The sequence below is a fragment of the Rhinopithecus roxellana genome, chromosome 7 (genome assembly GCF_007565055.1).
Source record: "Rhinopithecus roxellana isolate Shanxi Qingling chromosome 7, ASM756505v1, whole genome shotgun sequence".
Lineage (NCBI taxonomy): Eukaryota > Metazoa > Chordata > Mammalia > Primates > Cercopithecidae > Rhinopithecus > Rhinopithecus roxellana.
Window position 1 is genome coordinate 142,188,288 of NC_044555.1, and position 14,152 is coordinate 142,202,439.

Here is a 14,152-nt window from a genome sequence, read left to right on the forward strand (position 1 = left end):
TTTTGTCCGGTTTGTCAAAGATCCAATGGTTGTAAATGTGTGGCATTATTTCTGAGGCCTCTGTTCTGTTCCATTGGTCTATCTCTCTGTTTTGGTACTGGTACTATGCTGTTTTAGTTACTGTAACCTTGTAGTATAGTTTGAAGTCAGGTAGCATGATGCCTCCAAGCTTTGTTCTTTTTGCTTAGGATTTTCTTGGATATATGGGCTCTTTTCTTGGTTCCATATGTAATTTAAAGTATTTTTTCTAATTCTGTGAAGAAAGTCAGTGGAAGCTTGATGGGGTTAGCACTGAATCTATAAATTACTTTGAGCAATATGACCATTTTCAAGATATTGATTCTTCCTCTCCATAAGAATGGAATGTTTTTCCATTTGTTTGTGTCCTCTCTTATTTCCTTGAGCAGTGGTTTGTAGCTCTCCTGGAAGAGGTCCTTCACATCCCTTATAAGTTGTATTCCTAGGTATTTTATTCTCTTTGTAGCAATTGGGAATGTGAGTTCACTCATGATTTGGCTCTCTGTTTGTCTATTATTGGTGTATCGGAATGTCTGTGATTTTTGCACATTGATTTTGTATCTTGAGACTTTGCTGAAGTTGCTTATCACCTTAAGGAGATTTTGGGTTGAGACAATGGTGTTTTCTAAATGTCAGCTGCAAACAGAGGCAATTTGACTTCCTCTCTTGCTATTTGAATACCCTTTATTTCTTTCACTTGCCTGGTTGTCCTGGCCAGAACTTCCAATACTGTGTTGAATAGGAGTAGTGAGAGAGAGCATCCCTGTCTTGTGCCAGTTTTCAAAGAGAATGCTTCCAACTTTGCCCATTCAGTATGATATTGGCTGTGGGTTTGTCATAAATGGTTCTTATTATTTTGAGATATGTTCCATCAATACCTAGTTTATTGAGAGTTTTTAGCATGAAAGGGTGTTGAATTTTATCAAAGTCCTCTTCTGCCTCTATTGAAATAATCATGTGGCTTTTGTCATTGGTTCTGTTTATGTAATGGATTATGTTTATTGATTTGCATATGTTGAATCAGCCTTGCATTCTAGTGATGAAGCTGACTTGATCTTGGTGGATAAGATTTTTGATATGCTGCTGAAATCAGTTTGCCTGTATTTTATTGAGGATATTTGCATTGATGTTCATCAGGGATATTGGCCTGAAATTTCCTTTTTTTGTTCTGTCTCTACCAGGTTTTGGTATCAGGATGATGCTGGCCTCATAAAATGAGTTAGGGAGGAGTCTCTCTTTTACTATTGTTTGGAATAGTTTCAGAAGGAATGTTACCAGCTCCTCTTTGTCCCTCTGGTAGAATTTGGCTGTGAATCTGTCTGGTCCTGGGCTTTTTTTTTTTTTTTTTTTTTTGGTTGGTAGGCTATTAATTACTGCCTCAATTTCAGAACTTGTTATTGGTCTATTCAGGGATTCAACTTCTTCCTGGTTTAGCCTTGGGAGGGTGTATGTTTCTAGGAATTTTTCCATTTCTTCTAGTTTTTCTGGTCTATTTGCTTAGATGTGTTTATAGTATTCTCTGATGGTAGTTTGTATTTCTGTGGGGTCAGTAGTGATATCCCCTTTCTGATTTTTTATTGTGTCTATTTTTCTCTCTTTTCTTCTTTATTAGGCTGGCTAATGGTCTATCTATTTTGTTAATATTTTAAAAAAAACCAGCTCCTGGATTCATTGATTTTTTTGAAGGGTATTTCCTGTCTGTATCTCCCTCAGTTCTGCTCTGATTTTAGTTATTTCTTGTCTTCTGCTAGGTTTTGAATTTGTTTGCTCTTGCTTCTCTAGTTCTTTTAATTGCGATGTTAGGATGTTGATTTTAGATCTTTTTCACTTTCTCCTGTGGGCATTTAGTGCTATAAATTTCCCTCTAAACACTGCTTTAGCTGTGTCTCAGAGATTCTGGTATGTTGTGTCTTTGTTCTCATTGATTTCAAAGAACTTGTTTATTTCTACCTTGATTTCATTATTTACCCAGTAGTCATTCAGGAGTAGATAGTTCAGTATCCATGTAGTTGTGTGGTTTTGAGTGAGTTTATTAATCCTGAGTTCTAATTTGATTGCACTGTGGTCAGAGAAACTGTTTCTTATGATTTTTGTTGTTTTATATTTGCTGAGAAGTGTTTTACTTCCAATTGTGTGGTAGATTTTAGAATAAGTGTGATGTAGTGCTGAGAATAATGTACATTCTGTTGATTTGGGGTGGAGAATTCTGTAGATGTCTATTAGGTCTACTTGGCCCAGGGCAGAGTTCAAGTCCTGAATATCCTTTTGAATTTTCTGTCTCATTGATCTGTCTAATATTAACAGTAGGCTGTTAAAGTCTCCGACTATTATTGTATGGGAGTCTAAGTCTCTTTGTAAGTCTCTAAGAACTTGCTTTATGAATCTGGGTGCTCCTGTATTGGGTGCATATATATTTAGGATAGGTAGCTCTTCTTGTTGCATCGATCCCTTTACCATTATGTAATGCCCTTCTTTGTCATTTTTAATCTTAATTGGTTTAAAGTCTGTTTTATCACAGACTAGGATTGCAACCCCTGCTTTTTTTTTTCTTTCCATTTGCTTGGTAAATCTTCCTCCATCCCTTTATTTTGAACCTATGTGTGTCTTTGCATGTGAGATGGTCTCCTGAATACAGCACATTGATGGGTCTTCACTCTTTATCCAGTTTGCCAGTCTGTGCCTTTTAACTGGGACATTTAGCCCTTTTACATTTAAGGTTAACATAGTTATGTGTGAATTTGATCCTGTCATTATGATGCCAGCTGGTTACTTTGCCCATTAGTTGATGCAGTTTCTTCATAGTGTTGATGGTCTTTACAATTTTGTATATTTTGGTAGTGGCTGGAACTGGTTTTTCCTTTCCATATTTAGTGCTTCCTCCAGGAGCTCTTGTAAGGCAGGCCTGGTTGTGACAAAATCTCTCAGTATTTGCTTGTTGGTAAAGGATTTTATTTCTCCTTTGCTTGTGAAGTTTAGTTTGGCTGGATATGAAATTCTGGGTTGAAAATTCTTTTCTTTAAGAATGTTGAATATTGGCCCCCACTCTCTTCTGCCTTGTAGGGTTTTTACAGAGAGATCCACTATTAGTTTGATGGGTTTCCCTTTGTGGGTAACCGGACCTTTCTCTCTGGCTGCCCTTGACATTTTTTCCTTCATTTCAACCTTGGTGAATCTAACGATGATGTGTCTTGGGGTTGCTCTTCTCAAGGAGTATCTTTTTGGTGTTCTCTGTGTTTCCCGAATTTGAATGTTGGCCTGTCTTGCTAGGTTGGGGAAGTTCTCCTGCGTAATATCCTGAAGAGTGCTTTCCAACTTGGTTCAATGCTCCCCATCACTTTCAGGTGTACCAATCAAACGTAGATTTGATCTTTTCACATAGTCCCATATTTCTTGGAGGCTTTGTTCATTCCTTTTCATTATTTTTTCTCTAATCTTGTCTTCTTGCTTTACTTGGATAAATTGATCTTCAATCTGGGATATCCTTTATTCTGCTTGATCAATTTGGCTATTGATACTTGTGTATGCTTCACGAAGTTCTCATGCTGTGTTTTTCAGCTCCATCACGTCATTTATGTTCTTCTCTAAACTGGTTATTCTAGTTAGCAATTCCTCTAACTTTTTTTCAAGGTTCTTAGCTTCCTTGCATTGGGTTAGAACATGCTCCTTTAGCTCGGAGGATTTTGTTACTACCCACCTTCTGAAGCCTACTTCTGTCAATTCGTCAAACTCCTTCCCCATCCAGTTTTGTTCACCTTCCTGGCAAGGAGTTGTGATCCTTTGGAGGAGAAGAGTCATTCTGGTTTTTGGAATTTTCAGCCTTTTTCCACCATTTTTTCCTCATCTTTGTTGATTTATCTACCTTTGGCCTTTGATGTCAGTGACTTTCGGAAGTGGTTTGTGTGTGGACATCCTTTCTGTTGATGTTCATACTATTCCTTTCTGTTTGTTAGTTTTCCTTCTAATAGGCCCCTCTGCTGCACGTCTGCTGGAGTTTCCTGGAGGTCCACTCCAGACCCTGTTTGCCTGGGTATCACCAGTAGAGGCTGCAGAACAACAAAGATTGCTGCCTGTTCCTTCCTCTGGAAGCTTCATCCCAGAGGGGCACCCACACAATGCCAGTTGGAGCTCTCCTGTTTGAGGTGACTGTAGACCCCTGCTGGGAGATATCTCCTAGTCAGGGGGCCCAGGCGTCAGGGACCTACTTGAGGAGGCAGTCTGTCCCTTAGCAGAGCTCAATCACTGTGCTGGGAGATCCGCTGCTCTCTTCAGAGCCAGCAGGCAGGAACGTTTAAGTATGCTGAAGCTGCACCCACAGCTGCCCCTTCCCTCAGGTGCTCTGTCCCAGCGAGATGGGACTTTTATCTACAAGCCCCTGACTGGGGCTTCTGCCTTTCTTTCAGAGATGACCTGCCCAGAGAGGAGGAATCTAGAGAGGCAGTCTGGCTACAGAGGCTTTGCTGAGCTGTGATGGGGTCCACCCAGTTTGAACTTCCTGGCAGCTTTGTTTGTTTACACTATGAGGGGAAAACCTCCTACTCAAGCCTTAGTAATGGTGGATGCCTCTCCCCCGCACCAAGTTTGAGTGTCCCAGGTTGCCTTCAGACTGCTGTGCTGGCAGCAAGAATTTCAAGCCAGTGGATCTTAGCATGCTGGGCTCCATGAGGGTGGGATCCACTGAGCTAGACCACTTGGCTTCCTGGTTTCAGCCCCCTTTCCGGGGGAGTGAAGGGTTCTGTCTCACTGGTGTTCCAGGTGCCACTGGGTTATGAAAAAAAAAAAAAAAAAAAAAAAAAACTCCTGCAGCTAGCTCGGTGTCTGACCAAATGGCCACCCAGTTTTGTGCTTGAAACCCGGGGCCCTGATGGTGTAGGCACCCGAGGTTATCTCCTGGTTTATGGGTTTAGAAGACCATGGGAAATGTGTTGTATCTGGGCCAGAGTGCAGAGTTCCTCATGGCACAGTCCCTCACCGCTTCCCTTGGCTAGGGAAAGGAGTTCCCCAACCCCTTGCACTTCCCGGGTGAGGTGACACCCCACTCTGCTTCTGCTTTCCCTCTGTGGGCTGCACCCACTGTCTAATCAGTCCCAATGAGATGAGCCAGGTACCTTAGTTCAAAATGCAGAAATCATTTGTCTTCTGCATTGATCTCTCTGGGAGCTGCAGACCGGAGCTGTTCCTATTCAGCCATCTTGCCCTGGAAACTTTTCTAGAGTTTTCTAAATTATGTTAAGTGGTTGAAGCAAAATTTTGTAACACTGTCTAATGTAGTTCTCGATGTATGTAGAGAGAATATTTAAGACAATTATAAATGCAGATAATAAAGATATGTAAAGGAAGCAAAATTTTATACACTTCACTGAAACTGGTGAAATATCAACACCAGTACACTGGGCTAATTGTTTAAATGGTTTAAAATAATATACTTATTTTAATATTGCTCTAAGTATTACTTAGAGCAACCACTAAAAAGCCATAGTAAGAGATACAAGCAAGGATACTAGAGACAAATTAAAGTGGAATTCTAAAACATGTTCAAGTAATCCATGGGAAAGCAGGACAAAGAAAACAGGGAAACAAAAATCAGAGACAACAAACAGGAAACAAAACAAAATGACTAATCTAGCCCTAACATAACAATAACTGCAACTTATCTAAATATACAAAATAAATAAAAGACAGAGATTGACTGAGAGGATAAAGAAAAAAATCCCACTCCTGTATCTATAAGATACTCACTTCAAATAAAATGAAAATTTTGCATATATATATGTATATATATGATAGTAAAAGGTTGGACAATAATCAAACCACACAAACATTAATCAAAAGAAAGTTAAAGCCATGCTAAAAGGGAAATTGTAGCACTAAATGCTTATATTAGAAAACAAGAGAGGTTCCAAATCAATAACCTAAGTTCCTATGTCAAGCACCTAGACAAATAAGAGCAAAATATACCAAAAGCAAGCAAAGAAAGGGAGTAATACAGACAAGAACAGAAACTTATCATTTTTGTGGTGAGACCATTAAAGTTCATTCTTTTAAAACAGAAATCAATGAAACTGAAAACAGAAAAACAATAGCGAAGACCAATGAAACTAAAATCTGCTTATTTGAAAAAGTCAATAAAATTGATAAGCCTCTGACAAGATTGACAAAGAAGAAAAACAGAAGACACTAATTATTATCAGAAATTAAATAGAGAATAGCAATACAGCCATCAAAAGGATAAAATACTATAAACAACATGAACAACTATACATGCATAGATTTGACAACTTAAATGGAATGGACTACTTCTTTGATAAACACAAGATACCATAACTCACCCAATATAAAATAAATCATTTGAAGAGCCCTGTAACTATTAAGGAATTGAATTTTGCTTTTTTATTCCCCTAAACCAAATCTCCAGGCCCAGATATTTTCACTGGAGAATTCTATCAAATGTTAAAAAGGAATTAGCAACAAATATTCAGAGTCTTCTAGAAAATATAAATGGAAGAAACATTTCCTAAATCATTTTATGAAACTTGTATTACCCTGATATCAAAACCAAAGAGAGTACCAAAAAAAAAAAAGAAAGAAAAGAAAACTACAAACCTACAAACCAATGTGTCTCATGAACTTAGACGCAAAGATCCTCAGAAAGAGTTTTCAAAAAAAAATAGACCTGGAATGCACGTTGGATGGACATCCCACCACCAGAGATAATATCAAGAATGGCTCCCAGATTCAGGTTTTGAGGAGTATATGTGTTCCTCAAACCACCATTTATAATACAGACTGTTTGTCACTAAAAATAATATTTCATTTAATTTTCATGAATATTATACCATGTTCAATACTTTGGTGATCAACAAAGACCTGAGACCAAATATCAAACTTAGAAATTGGCGTCACCAGACAAAACTAGATTATCTTTAGGTTCATTTGTTGGAAAAACATGTACTCTTCTTTTTAGTCATATTTTCTTAGCATCTATCTTTTTTTTTTTTTTTTTTTTTTTTGAGACGGAGTCTTGCTTTGTCGCCCAGGCTGCAGTGCAGTGGTGCGATCTCAGCTCACTGCAATCTCCACCTCCTGTATTCAAGTGATTCTCCTGCTTCAGCCTCCCAAGTAGCTGGGATTACAGGCATGCACCAACATGCCTGGCTTATTTTTGTATTTTTAGTAGAGAGACGGAGTTTTACCATGTTGACAAGGCTGGTCTCAAACTCCTGACATAAGGGATCCGCCCACCTCAGCCTCCCAAAGTGCTGGGATTACAGGCGTGAGCCACCGCGCCCAGTCCTTAGCATCTATCTTGATCTGTGGTCTCGCCCTTCCTCATGGGGAATTTACTGTTCCAGTGGTCTTTAGTCTTCCACAATTCTGGAAAAGTAAGGAATTGGCCTTTCCATTTCTCCTTGCCAATGATGAGATAGGGTGGGTGTGGTAGGGAAGAGGGTGGAATGGAGAAGAGGAAGGCAAAGACTATGAGATAGAGTCAGATTGTACTAAAGTGCTGAGGGGTGAATAAAGGCATTCTACAGAAGGGAATAATATTTCCAGAATGCGTTCCCAAATGCTAGTCATTCAATATACTTTTTGGTGATCTCATTAAACTGAAATATAACCCTAGTCTAATCAAAGAATCATCATCTCTTAGGAAAGAGGATTTTAATTTGGGACTTTCTGTTCTTAATGAAGGGAAGCAACCTAGGAAGCTGTTTGTTAGTGTTGATTTCACACATCCACGCTTGACCTCATCTCACCTGCAGAATGTAGCGAATTTGCTGTTTTGTAAACTCTGATAATCCTTTAGGAATCAATGATTCAATGTCTTCCGACTGTAAGAAAAAAAGGTTTATCCGTGGAAAAGATACATGTCAATCTTAAGAAAAGCAATCCACAGACTTTTGTGTAATGGGACATATTTTAGGAATATTAAAAGATTAATTCACTTTTTGAGAAACAGTTTCTATGAGTTTAATTTCTAGCCTTATCAGTTCTTATTTAAAAAAATCAATTATATTACAAACAGTATAAAAATAATCCTGAATTCCATGCATTCGAGGGAAAACCTTTGGGCAACCAATGAGAAGTTCCATTTCTATTTTTAAAAAGATGAAATTAAAACAAAAGCAAAATGGTCTATTAAATACCTTTACACACTTTATTCATTGTATATTTTTAAAAACTGGAAGTTTTTTGGGTGATAGATATGACATTCTAGAAGCTCATTTTTGAAATAATGAAAACTTTGGGAAATAAAAATTAAGGGAGTTACAGGTTTTACTGAGAATTTACATAGAGCTGTGGTGACTTTTGAAAGATTGTGATGTTGCCACCACAACACTGAAACAGCTTCAACTAATTTTAAGTGAGGAGCTGAAGGGAAGTATTTCTTAAAGGTAATTTAGGAATTATTGAATAATTGTAAGGAATGCAGTATACCAGTACACTGGAAAAAACGATTAAAACCACAAAAGAGGGAATTGTGCTTTTTATTGCATTGAAATAGGTTTTTCTCTATTTGATTATTCTATTAAAAGCAATTATTAAGATAATATGCATATGTACTAGATTAATACTTGAAAATATTTTTACTTTAAGTTGCTGACTGGCATGGCAGATACAAGGTTTTGAAGCATATTAAAACTAAATTTGCTATTTAATTAATCATATAGATTTCAGTTTTCTAAAGCAGAGAATATGTGGTCAGTGAAATAAGTCTTGTACCCCATAAATAAATGCACCTACTATGTACACACAGAAATTAAAAATAGAACATTTCAAATAAACATTGCAATAAGCATAGACAAATCACAAAGTGACAGCTGATAAAACTTTTTTGTGAATGATTAGTAGTTTTATAGTTATTATAAATATGTAGTGTTTATATAATTTTAAAGGCAAAATGGCCACAAATTTTTTCACTTACCTGCATTTTCAGTCTAGTAAAGGTACTTAACTAAAAGAATATTATATTGCAAACATCAGAATCTGTTATTACACTATATTCGATTTTCAACTATTTTTGCATTTACCTCCTCTGTAGACTCAAAGTCTTGTTTGCTGCAAGAACAAAAAAAAAAAGATAGACAACTTTAGGAAAGTATATTCACTGATCATATATAAATGCTAGTTTTCTATTAATTGTATCTTACTTTTTGAAATATAAGAGGACTTATTCAATTTATAAGCACAAGTGAAAATGTTAAAACTAAAATGGCACTTTTAGTTAGTTTGACTAAAATATTTTTTTCTGGAATTAGCAGGTCTATTAAAAATGAACATCTGAATAACAAAATAATAAAATATACAGAAGTGGTTAGTACCATCCGTTAGCACCAGTTCAATTGTGGCTAGAAGTCCTCTGTGCTTGGCAATAAATGCTACTTGGGTGAATAAATAACAAAAATAGCTTTTCTCTCTCTATTTCCACTTTCATTTTCTCCTTCTTGTATCTTTCAGTGCTGATTCCATCTTCTCTCCACAGTGTTTTCAAGTTCTTCATACTCTGTTTAATAAAATCAAAGCTTGCAAGAAAAGCCTGAATAATTCATTTAATCTATACTAGAGTATATTTGGCAATGACTGGCTTGAAGGATATTTGAATGTTTACATAGGGACAAAGCATTAAGCAAAATGATCAAAATTCTAGTGGGGTAATAGAATTTCCAGCATCATAATGAGGATTTGGTCACAGGGGTTGAAAGACCCTTTGTGGAGCCGTGATAGGTAGGAAAATGCTGAAGAAGAATTGTTTCTGGTTATACCAGACTGGCACTTGCTCCTTTGGGAATGTTGAAAACTGGAAAGGATACATTGATAGTGTTGTCTGGGGCAAGACACAGGCCTTCATTTTTGCCAACTTGTTCCCACTCCTCTTGACGGAAGAATTAGGCCCAAAATATATATGGTAAACATACTTCTCAAACAAATGAACAGAAAACAGTAAACATGGGTTCTGACAGCAAGGCATAATATTTATTTTATTTTAAAGTAATTAACCTGACTTTATTGCCTAATAGAATTTTAACATGAAAACATTTCAAGATTGATTTGTGTCTTTGTTTTTTTTAACTTTTATATTAGGTTGAGAAGTACATGTACAGGTTTGTTATATAGGTAAATTGCATTTTGTGGTGGTTTGGTGTACAAATGATTTCATCACTGAGGTAATAAGCACAGTACCCAATAGGTAGTTTTTTGATCTTCATCCTCCTACCACCCTCCACCCTCAAGTAGGTCTGTTGTTCCCTTCTTTGTGTCTGTATGTACTCAACGTTTAGCTCCCACTTATAAGTAAGAACATGGAGTATTTGGCTTTCTGTTTCTGCATTAGTTTGCTAAGAATAATAGCCTCCAGCTCTGTCCACGTCCCTGCAAAGAACATGATCTCATTTTTTTTATATGGCTATATACTATTCCATGGTGTAGATGAACCACATTTCCTTTATCCAGTCTAAGTACCATCAGTGGGCATTTAGGTTGATTCCACGTCATTGTTATTGTGAATAGTGCTGTGATGAACATAGGTGTGCAAGTGTCTGTATGGTAGAACGATTTATATTCCTTTGGGTATTATTGAAAACAGTTTGGCAATTAGTCCAAGAACTTAAAACAGAATCAGCATTTGATTCAATGGAATTTCTGGGTCAAATGGTGATTCTGTTTTAAGTTCTTGGACAAATTGCCAAACTGCTTTTCACAATGGCTGAACTAGTTTAAATTCCCACCAGCAGTGCATAAGCATTACCTTTTCTCCACAACCATACCAGAATCTGTCATTTTTTGACTTTTTAATAACAACCATTCTGACTGGTGTGAGAAGGTATTTCATTGTGGTTTTGATTTGCATTTTTCTAATGTTCAGTGATGTTGAGGTTTTTTCATATGCTTGTCAGCTGCATATATGTCTTCTTTTGAAAAGTGTCTGTTCACGTCATTTGCCCACTTTTTAATGAGGTTGTTTGTTTTTTGCTTGTAAGTTGTCAAAAAGAAGTGTGGCAATTTTTCAAAGACCTGAAGACAGAGATACCATTCTACCCAGCAATCCCATAACTGTGCATATACACAAAAGAATATAAATAATTCTACTGTAAAGACACATGCTTGTGTAAGTTCATTGCAGCACTATTCACAATAGCAAAGATGTGGAATCAACCTAAATGCCATCAGTGATAGACTGGATAAAGAAAATGTGGTACATATACACCATGGAATACTACCCATAAAAAACTACAGGAACAGAAAACCAAATACTGCATGTTCTCACTTATAAGTGGGAACTAAATGATGAGAACACATGGACACATAGAGGGGGAATAACACATACTGGGGCCTATTAAAAGGTGGTGGGTAGGAGGAGGAAGAGGATCAGGAAAAATAACTAATGGGTACTAGGCTTAATACATGGGTGATGAAATCTGTACAACAAACCCCCATGACGCAAGTTTACCTATGTAACAAGCCTGTACTTGTACTCCTGAACTTTAAAAAAAATGTTTAAATTCCTTATAGATTCTGGATATTAGACCTGCGTTGGATGTATAGTCTGCAAATATTTTCTTCTCTTATTCTGTAGATTGTCTTTTAAGTCTGTTGATAGTTTATTTTGCTGTGCAGAAGGTCTTCAGTTCAATTAGGTCTCATTTGTCCGTTTTTGTTTTTGTTGTAATTGCTTTTGGCATCTTTGTCCATGAAGTCTTTGTCAGGTCTTATGTCTAGAATATTTCCTAGGTTATCTTCAAGAATTTTTATAGATTTTGGTTTCAGGTTTAAGACTTTAATCCAACTTGAGTTAATTTTCGTATATCGTGTAAGGAAGGTTCCACTTTCAATATTCTGCATATGGCTAACCAGTTATCCCAGCTCCATCTATTGAATAAGGAGTCCTTTCCCCATTGCTTATTTTTGTAGATTTTGTCAAAAGTCAGACAGTTGTAGGTATTTGGCAATATTTCTGGGATCTCTATTCTGTTCCATGGGTCTATGTGTCTGTTTTTGTAGCAATACCATGCTGTTTTGGTTATTGTTGCCTTGTAGTAGAGTTTTAAGTTGGGTAATTTGATGCCTTCAACTTTGTTATTTTTGCTTAGGATTGTCTTGCTATTCCAGTCTTTTATGGTTCCATATGAATTTCAAAATAGTTTTCTTTAATTCTGTGAAGAATGACATTGTTAGTTTGATAGGAATAGCATTGAATCTGTAAATGGCTTTGGGCAGCCGTATTGTCATTTTGATAATACTGATTACCCCTATCCACTAGCATGGAATGTTTTTCCATTTGTTGGTGTCATCTCTGATTTCTGTGAGCAGTGTTTTGCAATTCTTACTGTAGAGGTCTTTTACTTCCTGGGTTAGCTGTATTCCTAAGTATTTTACTCTTTTTGTAGCAATTGTGAATGGGATTGTGTTTTTGATTTGGCTTTCAGCTTGGATATTGTTAGTGTATCGAAATGTAGCTGATTTTTGTACATTGATTTCATATCCTAAAACTTTGTTTAAGTGGTGTATCAAATCAAGGAACTTTTGGGCAGAGACTATGGGGTTTTCTAGGTATAGAATCATATTGTCTGCACACAGGGATAGTTTGACTTCCTTTCTTTCTGCTTGAATGTCCTTTATTTCTTTCTCTTGCCTGATAGCTCTGGCTGGGACTTCCAGTGCTATGTTGCATAGAAGTGGTGAGAGAGAACATTCTTGTCTTGTTCTGGTTTCAAGAAGAATGCTTCCATCTTTTGCCCATTTAGTTGATGTTGCCTATGGGCTTGTTAGAGATGGCTCTTGCTATTTTGAAGTATGTTTCTTCAATTCTTAGTTTCTTGAGAGTTTTTAACATGAAGGGATCTTACATTTCATCAGAAAACTTTTTCTGTATCTATCGAGTGATCATATGGTTTTTATTTTCAGTTCTGTACTAGCATTTATTGATTTGCATATGTTAAACCTACCTTGCCTCCCAGAAATAAAGCCTACTTGATTGTGGTGTGGATTAGCTTTTTGATGTGCTGCTTAATTTGGTTTGCTAGTATTTTATTGGGGATTTTTGCATCAATGTTCATCAAGTATATTGGCCTTAATTTTTATTTTTTGTTGTGTCCATGCCAGGTTTTGGTATCAGGATGATACTGGTCTTATAGAATGAGTTAGAAAGGAGTCCCTCTTTCTTATTTTTTCAGAAGAGTTTCAGTAGAAATAATACCAACTCTTCCTTATACATTTGGTAGAATTTGGTTGTGAATCTATCTGGTTTTGGGCTTTTGCTATTTGCTAGGCTCATTATTACTGACTCAGTTTCGGAACTCATTATTGGTCTGTTCAGGGATTCAGTCTCTTCCTGGTTCAATCTTCAGAAGTTGTATGTTTTCAGGAATGTATTTGCTTTAGGTGTTCTAGCTTGTGTGCATAAGGGTGTTTGTAATAGTCTCTGAGGGATTTTTATATTTCTATCCCCTTTTCATTTCTGATTGCATTTATTTGTATCTTCTCACTTTTTCTCTTTATTAGTCTAGCTAAAGGTCTATCTTTCTCATTACTTCTTTCAAGGAAACAGCTTCTGGACTCATCACTCTTTTGTACAGTTTTTCATGTCTCAGTTTCCTTCAGTTCAGCTTGAATTTGGTTATTTCTTGTCTTCTACTGTCTTTGGGGTTAGTTTTCTCTTGTTTCTATAGTTCCTCTAGATGTGTTTTTGGGTTCTTAATTTGAGATCTTTCTAACTTTTTGATATGGAAGGTTAGTACTATAAACTTCCCTTTTAACACTGCTTTGTGTGTATCCCAGAGATTCTGATATGTTGTATCTTTGTTGTGATTCGTTTCAAAGAATTTCCTGATTTCTGGCTTAATTTCATTATTTACCCAGAAGTCATTGGGTAAATAATGAAATTAGGGTTGTTTCATTTCCATTTAATTATATGGTTTTGAGTGATTTTCTTAGCATCAATTTCTATTTTTATTGTACTGTGGTTCAAGGGTGTAGTTGTTATTTCATGTTTTTTTTTTTTTTTTTTTTTTTTTTTTTTTTGATTTGCTGATGATTGTTTTATGCTCAATTTTTGGTCAATTTTGGAATATGTGCCATGTGCAGATGAGAAGAATGTATAGTCTGTTGTTTTGAGGTGGAGAGTTCTGTAGCTATCTCT

General features: G+C 36.5%; 1 protein-coding gene across 3 annotated transcripts in view; it reads right to left on the reverse strand.

Moving 5' to 3' along the window:
• Nucleotides 1-14,152, reverse strand: part of POF1B (POF1B actin binding protein) — a 123,554-nt gene that overhangs the window by 45,593 nt on the left and 63,809 nt on the right. For all 3 annotated transcript variants that reach the window (XM_030934794.1, XM_030934795.1, XM_010383394.2), the window contains exons 8-9: nucleotides 9,048-9,075; nucleotides 7,773-7,847 (exon numbers count right to left, since the gene is read on the reverse strand). In XM_030934794.1, the coding sequence (XP_030790654.1) occupies nucleotides 7,773-7,847; nucleotides 9,048-9,075 (103 nt within the window). The remainder of the gene's footprint in view (nucleotides 1-7,772; nucleotides 7,848-9,047; nucleotides 9,076-14,152) is intronic.